The 18,078-nt window shown below is 48.6% G+C and overlaps 1 protein-coding gene across 2 annotated transcripts in view; it reads left to right on the top strand.

The window, feature by feature from the left end:
* The window catches only part of LOC142469902 (puratrophin-1-like), a 106,439-nt gene that overhangs the window by 54,677 nt on the left and 33,684 nt on the right, over window positions 1–18,078 (top strand). For both annotated transcript variants that reach the window (XM_075576647.1, XM_075576648.1), the window contains exons 10-13: window positions 413–561; window positions 9,208–9,346; window positions 9,576–9,698; window positions 11,007–11,198. In XM_075576647.1, coding sequence (XP_075432762.1) covers window positions 413–561; window positions 9,208–9,346; window positions 9,576–9,698; window positions 11,007–11,198 — 603 coding nt within the window. The remainder of the gene's footprint in view (window positions 1–412; window positions 562–9,207; window positions 9,347–9,575; window positions 9,699–11,006; window positions 11,199–18,078) is intronic.

An 18,078-nucleotide genomic window follows, 5' to 3' on the forward strand; every position in this document is an offset into this window, starting at 1 on the left:
CACAGTTGGACTCCCGGAGTCCGCTCCTTGTGTCCTTGGGCAAGTCACTTTATCTCCCTGTGTCTCAGGCACCAACATTAGATTGTAAGCTCTTTAAGACATGAAGTTTCTGCGCCTGCTCAATTCTATATACTGCTCTGCATACTCTGTTCACAGAAGCTACGCTACCATTTAACACCGTTTAGTACATCTGGGCTTAGGTGTTTTTTCTCCGTACCTCGCTGATTTTGGAGTCCGTGTCGCTGATTGTTTGCATCGGCTGCCTGATAGACTTCAGTGACGTCTCACAGACAAAGACCAGCACTTTTCCATTAAAACATAACGTCCTAAAATCCAGACCCCCCAAAGCCTCTCTGATGTTGACCATCGCAGGTTGACATTTCTGTCGCTGTTGCCTTTCCCCGCTCCCCAGGAAGCCAATGTGCTCTTAAAGAAGTTTGGGAAGCTGATGAGGTCTGTGCTGGAAGACGCCCGACTGGTGAAGCTGCAGACGGAAGGAGGAGCGATCCTGGCCAGACTGAGGAAGGAGGAGTCGTGCGTCACGGTCACAGAGGATTACAGGTGCGGCCTCCTGGTGGGGACAGCGGCTCCTGACCGTGTGTGTGTGTGAGTGCACGTGTGTGTGTGTGTGTGTGTGTGTGTGTGTGCGCGTATGCATATATATGTGTATATACACTGCCCTGATGAAGGTTCTGTAAGAGGACCGAAACGTTGGATTATGTAAGGGGTGGCCAACTCCAGTCATTCTGACTGAGCCACAGATTGAGCCACATTTGCTGAAGCAGTGATACCCTGAAAACCTAACCTGTTCGTGACCCTTGAGGACTAGAATTGGCCACCCCTGGATTATGTGGACTCTAATGCAATCATTTTGATACGTGTGTGTGTGTGTGTGTGTGTGTGTGTGTGTGTGTGTGTGTGTATATATATATATATATATATATATATATATATTAAAGCAAAAAATAAATGTGTGTATATATATATATATATATATATATATATATATATATATATATATATGTATATAATGTGTGTATGTATGTATGTTTGAATAATTATTGAAAAAGTGTAGTTGGAAATCTAAGATAATGCTATAACCTTCCTCCCTCCCCCTGGAATTAACCCCTTCGCTGTGCAAGGTGTTGCAGGTCCCTCTGTTAACGAGAAGGGGTAGATATGGGAGTGGTAGCCGCGGCGCTATGAGATGAGTTATTAACTGATAATGACTGTCTGACAGAGTCACGGTGTATCTGCCAGTACAGCCGTGGCCGGGTCTGCGTATTTCCAGCCAAACTCTTCCAATTCTCCCAGGATCCCCACGTGTCTGGAATTCCTTTGAAGCCGTTGGAACGCTGATATATTTTTTCCATTCATCAGTCTGTCACCTGGCACCGTTTCCTCTCCTGTAATGATTCACAAAGTCAAGCTACTCTATTATGGTCCTATGCTATAGGGTCATGTTGAGTGGAGTTTTATAGCCAGCTCCTATTTCATTAAGTTTTCTGTATCTGGAGCTCACTGGAAGGGTTATCATCACAGTGATTCATACCTTCCTCTTAGAAGCTTTGTGATTGGTTGTTTAAAGTGCCAATCCCATTCTGCTGTGCTGTTCTATAGGGCACCTTCCTGTCAGTATACAAACAGCCTTACAGCTAAAGTATTCATTCATTCTTTTATTTTTTTCAATAGGGTCACTGTACTTTCTCTCGCACACATATGTAGATAACATGATATATACTATTGTAGCCAATGTAATTATTGCCGCATATAATAAACATATCCCATTATTATTCAGAATGTCATAGTATAGCCTACCATACCGATAATAAATGATGCTACATAAATATATATAGAGAGATTTACATATGAGGATGTGTTGTTGCTGATCTACTCTTCTCCCTCTACCACCTGCCCTCTTGACCCCATTCCCTTCCATCTCCTAAAACCTCTTGCTCCTACTATGCTCCCTACCTGTCTTTCTAACTATTGGCCTGTCTCCGTCCTTCCTTTTGCCTCTAAACCCCTTGAACGTCTTGTATTCTCTCGCTTGCTCAATTTTCTCAACACCTATTCTCTGTTAGACCCTCTAAAATCTGGCTTCCGCACTGCTCACTCCACTGAAACAGCCCTCACTGAAATAACTAATGACTTCCATGCTGCCACAGACAGAGGTCATTACACTCTGCTCATATTACGTGACCTCTCTGCAGCATTTGATACTGTGGACCACCCTCTTCTCCTTCACATTCTCCGTACTCTTGGTATTCGTAACAAAGCTCTATCCTGGATCTCCTCTTACCTCTACCATCGTACTTTCAGTGTCTCCTTTGCTAACACCTCCTCTATCGATTTCTCTGTGGGGGTACCCCAGGGCTCTGTCCTGGGACCTCTTGTCTCTTTACACGCTCTCTGTAGGGGACCTAATCACATCTCTTGGATTCAAATATCACCTCTATGCTGATGACACACCAATTTACTTTTCAACCCCTGACCTTACACCTGCTGTACAGACCAAAGTTTCTGAATGTCTCTCTGCTACATTACCCTGAATGGGCCTCCACCGACTCATACTTAACATGTCAAAAACATAGAGCCGAAATTGTGTGAATGTGATTGTGTTGAAGGGCATCTTAACCTGGCACCCACATACACTGGGTGTCCTTGTGTGATGGAGCGCTTCCTATCAAGGTCACACCTGGTAGAACTTTATGGAACTGAGGCTCCTCTATTATAAACCTATGGCAGCTGCAGCAGGGTAAGAAATTGCCCCTGATATCAGCATCTCACTTTGTGTGAGCTCGGCTTACTGCAGGGGACGTGTTACATCTTGGCTGGGTGTCTGTGGATGAAAGCCGTTCTTTGTACCATTTCTCCTGTGTGAGAGAACATCACATCAGTGGCACTTTTTCTTATCATCCAGATGAGGACAAAAAACAAAACAATATTATCCTTGTACCTCCTCCCGTTTCTTACACTCATTCTCCTCTCCTGCTGTTCTCTCTCCCTCTCTCCTGCTGTTCTCTCTCCCTCTCTCTTGCTGTTCTCTCCCCCTCTTCCCCCTCACCGCTCCCCCTCTCCCCCTCTTTTCTCTCCCCCTCTTTTCTCTCCCCCTCTTTTCTCTCCCCCTCTTCTCTCTCCAACTCTTCTCTCTCCAACTCTTCTCTCTCCAACTCTTCTCTCTCCCCCTCTTCTCTCTCCAGCTCTTCTCTCTCCAGCTCTTCTCTCTCCAACTCTTCTCTCTCCCCCTCTTCTCGCTCCCCCTCTCCTCTCACCCCCTCTTCTCTCTCCAACACCTCTCTCCCACTCTTCTCGCTCCCCCTCTTCTCGCTCCCCCTCTTCTCTCTCCCCCTCTTCTCTCACCCCCTCTTTTTCTTCTCTCCTATGTTATCCTTTGCGATTTTCCTTTTAAAGCAACAATCCTGCTTTCATTTTATAGGGTTGGAGCAGGGGGTCTCCGGCGCTTAACTGCGTTAATTTCAACTCCGGGCCCACTTTCTTTCCCGAGAAACTTACCTTCGTAGTGGGTGCCTGTAGAAGCTATGTGGGGCTATCAAATTGGCGGCTTAAATGCCCTGCATCACGTGGGCCAATAGGAAGCCGTGATGTCATCCCTTGCGGCTTCCTATTGGCCTGCTTTACCATGACTTTTAATTCTCCGGAGCTGCTCCGGTGCCCCCTACGGAGGTAAGTATTTCGAGGGAGCAGGGTGTCCCCAGAGCTGAAATTAACTAACTACGGAGACCCCCTGCTTCTCAACTTCTTTAGCCTCTATTATTTTGTCTCTCTCCCCACCCGTCCTCCCTTTCTCTCCCCACCCGTCCTCCCTTTCTCTCCCCACCTGTCCTCCCTTTCTCTCCTCACATGTCCTCTCTCTCCCCACCTGTCCTCTCTTTCTCTCCCCACCCTTCCTCTCTTCCCACCTGTCCTATCTCCCTCCCCTCCTCTCTCCCCACCCCATCTCTCTCTTCCCACCCCTCCTCTCTCCCCACCCGTCCTCTCTCTCTCCCCACCGTCCTCTCTCTCTCCCCACCCGTCCTCTCTCTCTCCCCACCCGTCCTCTCTCTCTCCCCACCCGGCCTCTCGCTCTCTCCCCACCCGGCCTCTCGCTCTCTCCCCACCCGGCCTCTCGCTCTCTCCCCACCCGGCCTCTCGCTCTCTCCCCACCCGGCCTCTCGCTTTCTCCCCACCCAGCCTCTCGCTCTCTCCCCACCCGACCTCTCGCTCTCTCCCCACCCGGCCTCTCGCTCTCTCCCCACCCGGCCTCTCGCTCTCTCCCCACCCGGCCTCTCGCTCTCTCCCCACCCGGCCTCTCGCTCTCTCCCCACCCGGCCTCTCGCTGTCTCCCCACCCGGCCTCTCGCTCTCTCCCCACCCGTCCTCTATCTCTCCCCACCCGGCCTCTCGCTCTCTCCCCACCCGTCCTCTATCTCTCCCCACCCGGCCTCTCTCTCCCCACCCGGCCTCTCTCTCTATCCCCTCTCCCCACCCCATCTCTCTTCCCTCCTCTCTCTCTCCCCATCCTCTCTCCCCACCCGTCCTCTCGCTCTCCCCACCCGTCCTCTCGCTCTCCCCACCCGTCCTCTCGCTCTCCCCACCCGTCCTCTCGCTCTCCCCACCCGTCCTCTCTCGCTCTCCCCACCCGTCCTCTCGCTCTCCCCACCCGTCCTCTCGCTCTCCCCACCCGTCCTCTCTCTCTCTCCCCACCCGTCCTCTCTCTCTCCCCACCCGTCCTCTCGCTCTCCCCACCCGGCCTCTCTCTCCCCACCCGGCCTCTCTCTCTCCCCACCCCTCCTCTCCCCACCCCTCCTCTCCCTACCCCTCCTCTCCCTACCCCTCCTCTCCCTACCCCTCCCCTCTCTCTCCCCACCCCTCCTCTCTGTCTTTCCCCACCCCTCCTCTCTGTCTCTCCCCACCCCTCCTCTCTGTCTCTCCGCACCCCTCCTCTCTTTAGGCAAACATGCCATTCCCATGTTGTCACTGCCTGCAAAGCTGTAAGTGTATTTAAACTTCCCAGACCCTTTCTATCTGATTGAATGTAAATCTCGGCTGGAACCAGAATGTGACATTTGACCATTTGTTGTTGTGAACTTTCTTGGCAATATCGTTCCTGGAGAAGCCATGTTCACACCTGCACCGCATGGAGGACTTACATATTTACCTGTGATCGTGCTGATCTGGGCACGGAAACTCCTGTTAACTTCAGTGTGTGCCCCGGTCGGCACTATTGCAATTCAATTAATTACCCCTTGTGTATGAAAATGAAAACGTCCCATAAAAAGCAATCGGATCTTTTCTTTGGAGCCTCAGAATTGCATCACTTTGATATCTAGATCCCTATATGATATTTTTTAGCTGGGATTCATTGTGATCGACCAGTGCTGCATAGTATCAGGCGGAACTTTAGTACTGCATAGTAGGAGGTAGAACTTTAGTGCTACATAGTAGGAGGTGGAACTTTAGTGCTACATAGTATCAGGCGGAACTTTAGTACTCCATAGTAGGAGGTAGAACTTTAGTGCTACATAGTAGGAGGTGGAACTTTAGTACTGCATAGTATCAGGCGGAACTTTAGTACTGCATAGTATCAGGCGGAACTTTAGTACTGCATAGTAGCAGGTGGAACTTTAGTGCTGCATAGTAGCAGGTGGAACTTTAGTACTGCATAGTAGCAGGTGGAACTTTAGTGCTGCATAGTAGCAGGTGGAACTTTAGTACTGCATAGTAGCAAGCGGAACTTTAGTACTGCATAGTAGGAGGTGGGACTTTAGTGCTGCATAGTAGGAGGTGGAACTTTAGTACTGCATAGTAGCAGGCGGAATTTTAGTACTGCATAGTAGCAGGTGGAACTTTAGTACTGCAAAGTAGGAGGTGGAACTTTAGTGCTGCATAGTAGGAGGTGGAACTTTAGTACTGCATAGTAGCAGGCGGAACTTTAGTGCTGCATAGTAGCAGGTGGAACTTTAGTACTGCATAGTAGCAGGTGAAACTTTAGTACTGCATAGTATCAGGCGGAACTTTAGTACTGCATAGTAGCAGGTGGAACTTTAGTGCTGCCTAGTATCAGGCGGAACTTTAGAACTGCATAGTAGCAGGTGGAACTTTAGTGCTGCGTAGTATCAGGCGGAACTTTAGTACTGCATAGTAGCAGGCGGAACTTTAGTACTGCATAGTAGCAGGTGGAACTTTAGTACTGCATAGTAGCAGGCGGAACTTTAGTACTGCATAGTAGCAGGCGGAACTTTAGTGCTGCATAGTATCAGGCGGAACTTTAGTACTGCATAGTAGCAGGCGGAACTTTAGTACTGCATAGTAGCAGGCGGAACTTTAGTGCTGCATAGTAGCAGGCGGAACTTTAGTACTGCATAGTAGCAGGCGGAACTTTAGTGCTGCATAGTATCAGGCGGAACTTTAGTACTGCATAGTAGCAGGTGGAACTTTAGTGCTGCATAGTATCAGGCGGAACTTTAGTACTGCATAGTAGCAGGCGGAACTTTAGTACTGCATAGTAGCAGGTGGAACTTTAGTGCTGCATAGTATCAGGCGGAACTTTAGTACTGCATAGTAGCAGGCGGAACTTTAGTACTGCATAGTAGCAGGCGGAACTTTAGTACTGCATAGTAGCAGGTGGAACTTTAGTGCTGCATAGTAGCAGGTGGAACTTTAGTGCTGCATAGTAGCAGGTGGAACTTTAGTACTGCATAGTAGCAGGTGGAACTTTAGTGCTGCATAGTATCAGGCGGAACTTTAGTGCTGCATAGTAGCAGGTGGAACTTTAGTGCTGCATAGTATCAGGCGGAACTTTAGTGCTGCATAGTAGCAGGTGGAACTTTAGTGCTGCATAGTAGCAGGTGGAACTTTAGTACTGCATAGTAGCAGGCGGAACTTTAGTTATGCCTACTAATATGCAGTATACCATAGCAATTTTGCATAATTACTTGTGTGCCTCCATCTTTTTAGCATATTATTGTACTATAGGCTTCTATTTGGAACATAGGAGCAGTGAGGAGCTGTCAGCACCAGGATTTATTCTCCTTTTTTCCTGACCTCCGTTTGGCATAGAGTGCTCCTGTATACCTTTTGTACTATTTTTGGATCTTTGTGCACAAATAACATTGCATTATTAAACAGTTGCCCTAATCTCCGCCCCGCGGTCATTTCCCCCTGCTATTTATTGACATTTCCAACCTTTAGAAAGTTATTTAAAATATTTATAATTGTCTGATTTTGTTTTTAAGCATCAATCACCAGGGTTTTACTCCATAAACCTGGGGCTGCCCTGAGCACACGTCTCCATGCTGTAAAAATGATGCAAAGTGTAACAAAGGCTCATCAGTGACCAAGGGACTGACCCGAGGTGACCGTGGGACTGATCCGAGGTGACCGTGGGACTGCCCGGAGGTGACCGTGGGACTGGCCCGAGGTGACCGTGGGACTGCCCGGAGGTGACCGTGGGACTGACCCGAGGTGACCGTGGGACTGACCCGAGGTGACCGTGGGACTGGCCTGAGGTGACCGTGGGATTGACCCGAGGTGACCGTGGGACTGGCCTGAGGTGACCGTGAGACTGGCCCAAGGTGACCGTGGGTCTGGCCCGAGGTGACCGTGGGACTGACCCGAGGTGACCGTGGGACTGACCCGAGGTGACCGTGGGACTGACTCGAGGTGACCGTGGGACTGGCCCGAGGTGACCATGGGACTGACTCGAGGTGACCGTGGGACTGGCCCGAGGTGACCGTGGGACTGACTCGAGGTGACCGTGGGACTGACTCGAGGTGACCGTGGGACTGACCCGAGGTGACCGTGAGACTGACCCGAGGTGACCGTGGGACTGACCCGAGGTGACTGTGGGACTGGCCCGAGGTGACCGTGGGACTGACCCCGAGGTGACCGTGGGACTGGCCCCGAAGTGACCGTGGGACTGGCCCCAAGGTGACCGTGGGACTGGCCCCGAGGTGACCGTGGGACTGACCCGAGATGACCGTGGGACTGGCCTGAGGTGACCGTGGGACTGACCTGAGGTGACCGTGGGACTGACCCGAGGTGACCGTGGGACTGGCCTGAGGTGACCGTGGGACTGACCCGAGGTGACCGTGGGACTGGCCCCGAGGTGACCGTGGGACTAGCCCCGAGGTGACCGTGGGACTGGCCCGAGGTGACCGTGGGACTGACCCGAGGTGACCGTGGGACTGGCCTGAGGTGACCATGGGACTGACCCGAGGTGACCGTGGGACTGACCCGAGGTGACCGTGGGACTGACCCGAGGTGACCGTGGGACTGACCCGAGGTGACCGTGGGACTGGCCCGAGGTGACCGTGGGACTGGCCCGAGGTGACCGTGGGACTGACCCGAGGTGACCGTGGGACTGGCCCCGAGGTGACCGTGGGACGGGCCCGAGGTGACCGTGGGACTGACCCGAGGTGACCGTGGGACTGGCCCGAGGTGACCGTGGGACTGACCCGAGGTGACCGTGGGACTGACCCGAGGTGACCGTGGGACTGGCCCCGAGGTGACCGTGGGACGGGCCCGAGGTGACCGTGGGACGGGCCCAAGGTGACCGTGGGACTGGCCTGAGGTGACCGTGGGACTGGCCTGAGGTGACCGTGGGACTGACCCGAGGTGACCGTGGGTCGGGCAGTCCTAGTGGTTTTGATAGAGAATTAATGGCATGTTGCCTGCTGAAGGAATAGCTCAGTGGTAATGTGACAGTCTTTGAAGTGAGTGTTCGGATCCCAGTGCCCGCTCCATGTCACCTAGGGAAAGTCCCTGAATCTCCCTGAACCCCAGGCAACACCATTAGATTGTAAGCTCTCTTGGTCAGGGACTCGTTGTGCAAGCAAAATTCTACATACAGCGCTGTATACACTGTCCACGCGGATAAATCTGGTGGCGTTTTTTGGGGGGGCGGGGAAGACATTGAAAATATACCCCTGTATGCAACAATGATTTGCTTATTCTTTCGTGTGTCTACGTGCATGTGTGCCTGTCTGCACGTGTGTGTGCGCGCGTGTGTCTACGTGCGTGTGTGCCTGTCTGCGCGTGTGTGCACACGCGTGTGCGTGTGGTGAGCCGTATATTTATATATAATATATTTCACACACATACACACACACGTGTGTATATCCCAGAAGTACTTGTCACTTGCAGGGGTTAGATTGCAGAGTGGTCCATATGATATAATTGACCCTGTGCCTGTGTTGTGTCTCAGGGATGCGGTAGACACAGCGGCAGAGCTGTATAACCGGGTGGATGAGGGGGTGCACAGCCTTGTGATGTTATCCAACCAACGCATACAGGAGATGGAGCTGGTCATTGAATTTGAGGCTTTTGAGGAAAGATTTGAGGAGGTAAGGGCACCAAGACACCATATGTTATCAGGACCTGCAAAACCTAGCAGAAGGAACATACTTTTCTCGCCGCCCGCCTGTTCCTAAAACATTAATATAAACTTGTATTCTATAACATCAGCCGGACCTGCCAAGCTTTTTATATCTGGAGTTTGTGTCACGGGATTGATATCATCCCTAATAAATATCCAGGCCGCTCTGAACGTTGTCCTGCGCCTTTTTCCGGCAGGTTAGCCGTTGGATAGAGAAGGTCGGGGAGAGGTTGCTGAGAGAGTGCAGTGTCCTGGACGACTCGTTGGAGATACTGATCCAAACACAGAGACGCTTCAAGGAATTTGACCGAGTTGCATGTGTAAGTCGCAGGCGTTGTGAGCGGTACGACCACGCTCTGCAAGGGGTTTCTGGGCTAACACAGGTCAGGGATACTTCATATTTATATAGGAGGAAAGGAATCCGGCGCTACAGCATGTAACAAACTCCAGGGCACTTCCGGGTTAGAACAAAAACTTTATTGGACCTCACGAACACAGCTACACCACAGTCTCCCCCTCAATGCGTTTCACGCTAGAATCAGCGCTTCGTCTTGGAGTACTTCATATTTATGATAGGAGATCCAAACATGGAGGGGGGAAAAAGCGGAGCACAGCGTTCCCAGAAACTGGGGCTAAGCAGATCAAATGTTAAAAAGTGACTTTATTAATAGGGTGACAACATGGAGGAAGGCAGGTAAGTACTCTGACGCTTTGTCAAGGTGATATAGCAGCGCAAAACGCACCAGAGTACTTACCTGCCTACCTCCATCTTGTCACCCTATTAATAGATCTGAGGACAGATTTCACCAAATTGTGAGTACTACAACTGCACTTCACTTATTATATGGATGAAGATATAACTCTAATATATGCTCTAGGGTGGTTTGCCTGTAGAATTAGGAGTCATAGAGCCATGGCTGTCCTCACGGATAGTTTTTGGTTCTCAAATCTCCAGGTCCAGGCATTATCTATATCCCATTAATGAGCCTGTTCCTGCAAGTCACTTTCTCTACTCACAGGTGAATTAATACTCTGTCCTCCAACTTATTAACATTAAGAAAATATGTTATAATATATTTCCATAATACAAATCCGTAACTGATGCACGGATTTCAGGGACTCCCGCCTCTATTTTTTTTTTGTAATTACATTTTTTTATCCTTCATATTTATACTGCTCCAAGTTATTCCAATATGAACCCTGGACGGGGAATAATATGTATGTATATATTTATATAGCGCATCACAGCAGTAATACACGTGCCATAATAATATAACACATAATGGGAATATTTATTTACAAAATGTTTTACCAGGAAGTACAGTAATACATTGAGAGTTACCTCTCGTTTTCAGGTATGTCCTGGGCACAGAGTTAAGATGACAAATTCATGGTTACAAATACGGTTACATAGATGAACAGGGTTATACATTATATACAAGACACTGCACGCACAGTTAGAGATGATATATACTATAGGCGTATAATAAGCGCTTCAGGCATAAAAGTAACATTAGGAAAAGTAGTCCCTGCCCCGAAGAGCTTACACTCTATGGGTAAGTATCTGCAATCTTACACGCTAACACCTGTAACTGGGAGTGTAACGCATCCTTTTGCTTCGCGGGTAGGAATACTGCAGGCGGGGCCAGGAGATGCTGCAGAAGACGGAAAGTTGGCCGGACCTGGCGTCCCCGGAAGTTGAGAAATACAGAGTGAAGTTGCAGAGTTGTAAGGAGAGGGTGGGAGAATTCTCCAAGCGGCTGGACGAATCCCGCAGCAGGCTGGAGAAGACGGTGACGCTGTATCAGTTCTTCGACAAGGTCAGTGTGTAAAATAACACGCCCTGCCGAGGTGTGAACAAATCCAGAATCCAGAATGTTCTCGTTTTGATGAGATGGGATCGGGGCTGTCTGGATGGGGAATTCCTTTTACTCTCCCTCGGCTACTCTGTGAACAGAGACTAACCTCCCATGTACTACGCAACACAACCACCAGGGGGGGGGGTAATGCTCCCAAACAGGGGGGCCCGACACCGCACTACTCAAGGTTACACTAACACAGCGCTGCGCAATCTTTCAAGCGTGCGCCCCCTTTCCTGCTACCCTCCCTGCTCGCACCCCCCTCCCTTACCTGCTCTCCGGTGTCAAATGACGCCGCGGGTGGTCACGTGACTTCTCATTGCCATGCCAGCGTGGTCACATGACCCCACGGCGTAGAGAAGGTAAGTGAAGTTGCAGAGGCCTCACGCGATCCCCCGGCATTAATTTAAATGCCTTGCGGGAAGAGCGCGGGACCCCTGCAAACGCCCTCGCCCCCCTGAATAATCTTGCGCCCCCCCCCAGTTTGCGCACCGCTGCACTTACACACGGGGTTAGAAAAAAATCCAGGAATGCTACATCCCAAAGCTACAGCAAAGAAGAAATACGTTGGGGCTACTTAGTATCCGGTCCACGGGTTGCCAGTCATGCAGCCAGTTATCAGCCCGCAAGGCAGGAGTGCAGTACAGATAAAGCACGCACGGAGTGCAGGTTCTCATGGGGAGTGACGTTGGGCTTTGTGGAGTCTTGTAGAAGCCACAAACCTACGATTAACCCAACCAGTCTCGTGAGAGTAGTCTGTCCAAAGTCCCGGTCTAGGAGAGGTCGCTGGGTGTGACTACATTGTCCCCTTCTGTTGCACCCAATTTCCAAAGGATATCCCTGCTTCAGCACAGGTGGCTCAGGCGGGGACTGAGCCACCTGTGCTGAAGCAGGGATAGCCTGAAAACCTGATTAGGGCAATCTGTTGGAGACTTACAAGGCAATGGCTACATTGTACCAGGGGGAAAGGATTGCGATGACGCCTGACATGAGTGGTCAGGTCTTATGCGCAGTGAGGAGTTGGATTTTGAGGTCACTCGCTTGTTTCAATGACCCCAAAATGCATATGTTGGTTATCCCGTGGATGAGGTCCATACCCTGAAAGTTAAAATGTCCAGCGTACCTATTACCCACTCACAATAGCTGAAAGCTCCACAATATATCTCGCCCCCAGTGAGGGTATTTTATACTCTTTGTTTACCAAGACTTCAGCTTTTTATGTGGCAAAAATCAGGGGAAAAGTGGCTTGCAACCTTTAATTCTCAGCTATGTCTTACCCTCCAGCAGTACCTGTGTATGCAGCAGGTACCGCACATATTTCTTATGTCCTGTGCCTGATTGAAGTGGCACTTCTGTGCTCTTTCACAATCCATGACATTTATTGGCAGTGATCTCATTGATTTCATTTATTGTGAAAGAGCACTGGAGTACCACTTTATTCTATTTTGCACCTTGTATTGTTTGTGACTTCTGCTGTTGCACTGGGTCGCTGTTGCACTGGATCGCTGTTGCACTGGGTCGCTGTTGCACTGGATCGCTGTTGCACTGGGTCGCTGTTGCACTGGATCGCTGTTGCACTGGATCGCTGTTGCACTGGATCGCTGTTGCACTTGGTCGCTGTTGCACTGGATCGCTGTTGCTAAGCACCCGTGCCAGTTACTTTTAGTAATGTGCGTGCACCACCCTCTGGACTAAGCCTGGTTAAACCACGTGGTTAAACCTCTGCCCGAGTGTGAGACTGACCAGCGTTACACTGCCGCTCTCCCATTGGTTGAGGCTCGGTATTGCAGTTTGATGATCTGAGACTGACCTGATAAATGCTCAGCGGTTTATAGGGAATGCGTCCCGACTTCTCTCTTATGTATATGTTCGTATGTCCAAATAAATCCAGAAATACTCTTACCCAGAATCCCTTGGATCAGTCGCATACTGCATCACTTTACAACACTTTGCAGTTCCCTCAGCAGCTGTTTTACCTATTGGTCCTTTAACACTTTAAAGAGTCCTGCAACACGGTGCTTTCCCAGGCCCCTCTAACTCTGAAGGGGTTGAAAGGGGCATTGGTTGCTGGTCTCCTATACCCTGAAGTGTATGTAGTATCCGTGCAGGGCAGGGTTACAGCCAAGCATTGCTGGGGAGAAGCTTTGCAGTTATTGAATAAAGTGCAGAGTTATTATTCAGAAGAATAAGTCACACCAGATGTTGTGGTGGGGAAACCAGTGTTGTGACTCATTGCACGGGCTTCAATTTCTCCCTCCCCTTTTAAAAGCCCCGATTTTAAAGGGCAACCCCAGAATAACACAATGTGGGGCCTCGGTCTTCCATCCCTATTCTTTTATACACTGCTTTCTTGAGATAGAGATATTTACAACACTAAAGGGTTAGAAAGAAAACCGTTGTACATGATGAAATCTCAGCCTCCTCAAAACCCCCTAAGAGGTTTCAGGATATCCCTGCTTCAGCACAGGTGGCTCAGACTGAACCACTGATTGAGCCACCTGTCCTGCAGCAGAGAGATCCTGTAAACCGGACCTGTTGAGGGGCCTTGAGTACTGGAGTTGAACACCCCCCGGTCTAGCGTACAATTTCCAGATCACCGCATTACATTTGAGAAGGGAGATCTAGTGTCTCGGGATCCCCCTGCTGGATCTAACTGTGGCTGCAATCATTCCACAAGTACACAGCAGATCCCGTTACCCTGCTACGCATTCAGCTCTGTTGCTAATTTGTTCCACGTTATCATTTAAATCTCCTAAATGTGTGCACCCAATTCCCCAATGGGAGAAACGCGCTTATAAAGGGAAGTGTGACGTTGTATAGAGTTACAGAATTTCACAAACCTCCATGCATTTAACCCTGCTCTTTAGTATGTATGTATGTATGTATGTATGTATGTATGTATGTATGTATGTATGTATGTAATCAAATAGAGATGACATCCAGCAATCGCGACCGCTCCATCGCGCTTCGCTTACTATAAGCGCACACGACGGCGGCAATGCATTTGTTTTGCTGTCGCCGGTACTATAAGCGCAGCCTAAGGATGCTGCCAAACAGCTAAAAGTATTTATTTATTTATAAAATATTTTACCAGGAAGTAATACAGTGAGAGTTACCTCTCGTTTTCAAGTATGTCCTGGGCACAGAGTAAAACAAATAATATATGGTTACAAGTACAGTTACATAAATGAAGGGTATACATTATATACAAGACATTGCGTGCACAGTTAAAGAAAATATATATTATGAGCGTATGAAACAGTTACAGACCAGGTTAAAATGTGAGACCGCCTTAGATTTGAAAGAACTTAAAGTAGAGGGCAGTTATTAAATAAATAAAAATTTTGCTATAAAAGGTGACTGAATCTTGCTTAGGCTGAGTCCCCGCTGGCGCTGAGCTTGGTGCGGTTACATGCATATATATATATATATATATATATATATATATATATATATATATATGCATGTTCTCGCTCACGTGCAAATGCGCGGGCACACACACTCAGCGCTTTAGTAAATACATTTTTTAAACTTTCCCGCTCGCTCGATAGCCCGCAATGCACCCCCCCTCTCCCCGCGCGCGCCCGTCCGCAAGTTGCAGGACACCCCCGGCGCTCATGCTCTAAGCATGAGCGCGCTCAGCGCCAGTGGTGACAAAGCCTAAGGAAGCCTATCACATTACAAGTGACTTAAAGGGCCAGAGCTTCCTAGGACAAAGGGGAACTAATGACAGTGGCTTGTTTATTAGATTAAATGTAACCCGTATACTCCTTACAGACAACTACAAGTATTTTTAAATATATATTTTTTCACTTTTCCATTTCCTCGCTAAACACAAATGCCCTGTATTGCTTTTTTTTACGATCTGTGTATAAATGTCTGTTGCTGATAAGACCGCTTGTCAGTCCTCAAAGCGGAATGGTCCCTCGCTCTGTTCTTTGTTTGCAAAGTAATTCTGTTTCCATCATTGGCCAAACAGATAAACATAAGTAGCCGATACGCTTGATTCAAGTGTTCCCAGAGTAATGCAAAACATTCATTTGTCATAGATAGAAATAACTAAGACAGTTTAAGGGCAATTTAGTTTTTCTAAAGCTGATTACATACACTAAGTTGTTTAACCCCACCCCCCACCCCCCACCCCCCACATCTTTGTCTGCTACGCGGGGCTACAACTGACGTTTCATTGATTTTTACCCTCATTTAATATATATTTCTGCTGTCAGGAGCATACTGCGATCCCCTGTTGTGCTTCTGTGACACTGTTTGCACGCCTGTGCTTGGACGTGTGCAGCAGATGTGCTGGGAGGTCAGCGGTCTGAGACACTGCAGAAAGGTGCCGGGTTATTAAGCCGTTTGTTACACCATGGCCCAAAATTAACGGCGCAATCAATAGGCTTGTGTCGGCCAGGAGCTGTAAGCCAAGATAAACGAATCTTGATGTTGGATCAGATGAGGCACTTTCCCTCTCGGGGAGAGAGAGACCTATTGATCGGCCAGTCCTGCTAGTAATTCTCTCTTTATAAGATAACGGGGTCAGTGTTACCTTCTATCTGGTAAGAGAGATTGATCTCCCCATGCAGATCTTTATTCCTGATTATTTATTATAAGGTAGCTACATTCCTTCTTTTACTCATTTTTATAACGTGTTTCATTTTATAATATAATAAGCAGTAGAACATATCGGCGATGTACAGGTAACACGTACTATGTGCATTTCTGGTAAAAACGCCATAAACTTACTTCCTGACTTGGAATTTCTTGATATTTCTATTGGAAAAACTCATTAAAGACGCTTAATCTTCAGAACTTGTCATATCAAAATACCTTCCTTTTTAAATACAGATATATATATATTTTTCCCTGTCAAAAAGAACATTTGAAGGCGTTTTCCTCAGTACTGAAGGAATGTAGATATTGACTTTTACCTATACGGCAATGATATTTTCTCGTGTCCTAGACAGGCGATATATACACGTTAACCTTTGCGGGTGCGCGCATGGGCGGGCGCGCGCTCGCTTACTGGGAGGGGGTTGGGATGACCGTCAGAGGAACGAGCCTGATCGAAACGGACGGGGGGAGCCCCATTCACTTTCGTTTCCGGCATCCGGGGCCCAGATTGTGTCATGTGATCGTGCCAGGAGCGATCACATGACCCGGGGCTGGATCCCCGGCACTCTAAATACTGGTCACAGCTTTTACTAACATTTTTAAATAAAAAAATATATATATAACGGAAATAGCTGTGTTAGTTTAGTTGTAATAGTGCAGAATAAATGAGTTCTTCAGTATTAGGTGATACCTTTTTTATTAGGACTAACTTTTGATATCATAGGACAAGATATATATATATAGACACACACACACTCACACTCACACTCACACACACACACACACACACACGTGTTTTCTTCTTCCAAATCTGTCTGCCGATGCCTCGGGATTGTCCGCTCTGGCTATTTTAATTGCAGTTGCTCAGGCAGTTAAGGGTAATTTTTCATATTTAAATTCACTTTAAAGCTAGGGTCATACAATGATATATTACAGATAATATAAGCCAGGGCCGGCCATCTCCAGTCCTCCAGGGCCACCAACAGGGCAGGGTTTCAGGATATCCCTGCTTCAGCACAGGTGGCTGAGTCGAAGACTGAGGTACTGATTGAGCCACCGGTGCTGAAGCTGGGACTCATTGAGCCACCGGTGCTGAAGCAGGGACTGATTGAGCCACCTGTGCTGAAGCAGGGATATCCTGAAAACCTGAGCTGTTGGTGGCCCTTGAGGACTGGAGTTGGCCACCAATGATATAAGTGCTCCTGAACGTATGGACATTTTGAATTCTTTTTATATATGTATAACAATGCATTACGGCCCATTTTGGGCCCTTAAGGAAAATGTTATTTGAACAGCCCCGAAATACACCTTCATCACCACTTCACCACATGCTGACTCCTTCCTGCTATGTGATCAGGAAGGGTCTCCCAATGATTATACAGTATAGGGTAATGGGGCACGTCTTTTTTATGTGACGCGAGAGAGTGTTCCCCGAGCTTTCCTTCCTGTGGGATTATACTTGACAAGGTACTGGAGTTCTTAGCAAATAGCCCGTAGCAGTGATCTTTGTGACTCTGTACTGCAAAGTAATGGGGTCACTGCCACCTTATGTGATTAGGGGAGTGCTCCATGCACCAGTTTCCTGGGCATGAGACAGATAAAGCATAAGGAGGTACGAGTTGTTCTGACTTTTAGGAATTCTATATGGTGGCTTTCTTGTATTCTGGCACCCAAAATGTTTAAAGGAGCAGTCCATGCTAATCGCTGTTTTTTTTTTTTAATTCTGATGCTCCATTCAGAAGATCTTAGTGTTTGAAATATTCATCGTCCGGGAGCATAAAATGGAGCTCTCCCCCAGAGCCCAGTGCAGTCGAATTGTTACCATGGTAACCTCAGAAGCCGGAGATTAAGAAAATATTTTTTTAACACTGGAACCAATACAAGCAGGACATGCTCAGGGGGGGCAAGATACTATGAAGGTCTACATTTGGCTACCTGTGACCTTGGCCTTTGTGTGACGTCCTTGTGCATTCATGTTATTGTCCGGGCTTGTGCAGAGCTGTGTAAGCAGCGCAGAAGAGAAGCACTGCTGTTTCCTTGCATCTGCACTGCGTACGTGAAACGGGCCGGGCTCGTTCCACCGAAGGGCCCGTTATAGATCTCCCCGTACAGGAACACAAGGCACAGCTGGGCCTCGGTAAATCCATTCTTCTAGGACCTGCCACTTTTTGCCAAACCGCAGCAGGTCAGAGACAGAGACTTCCATCAGTGGCCAGGTGTCCGCACGACA

This window comes from Ascaphus truei, chromosome 19 (assembly GCF_040206685.1).
Source record: "Ascaphus truei isolate aAscTru1 chromosome 19, aAscTru1.hap1, whole genome shotgun sequence".
Classification (NCBI taxonomy): Eukaryota; Metazoa; Chordata; class Amphibia; order Anura; family Ascaphidae; genus Ascaphus; species Ascaphus truei.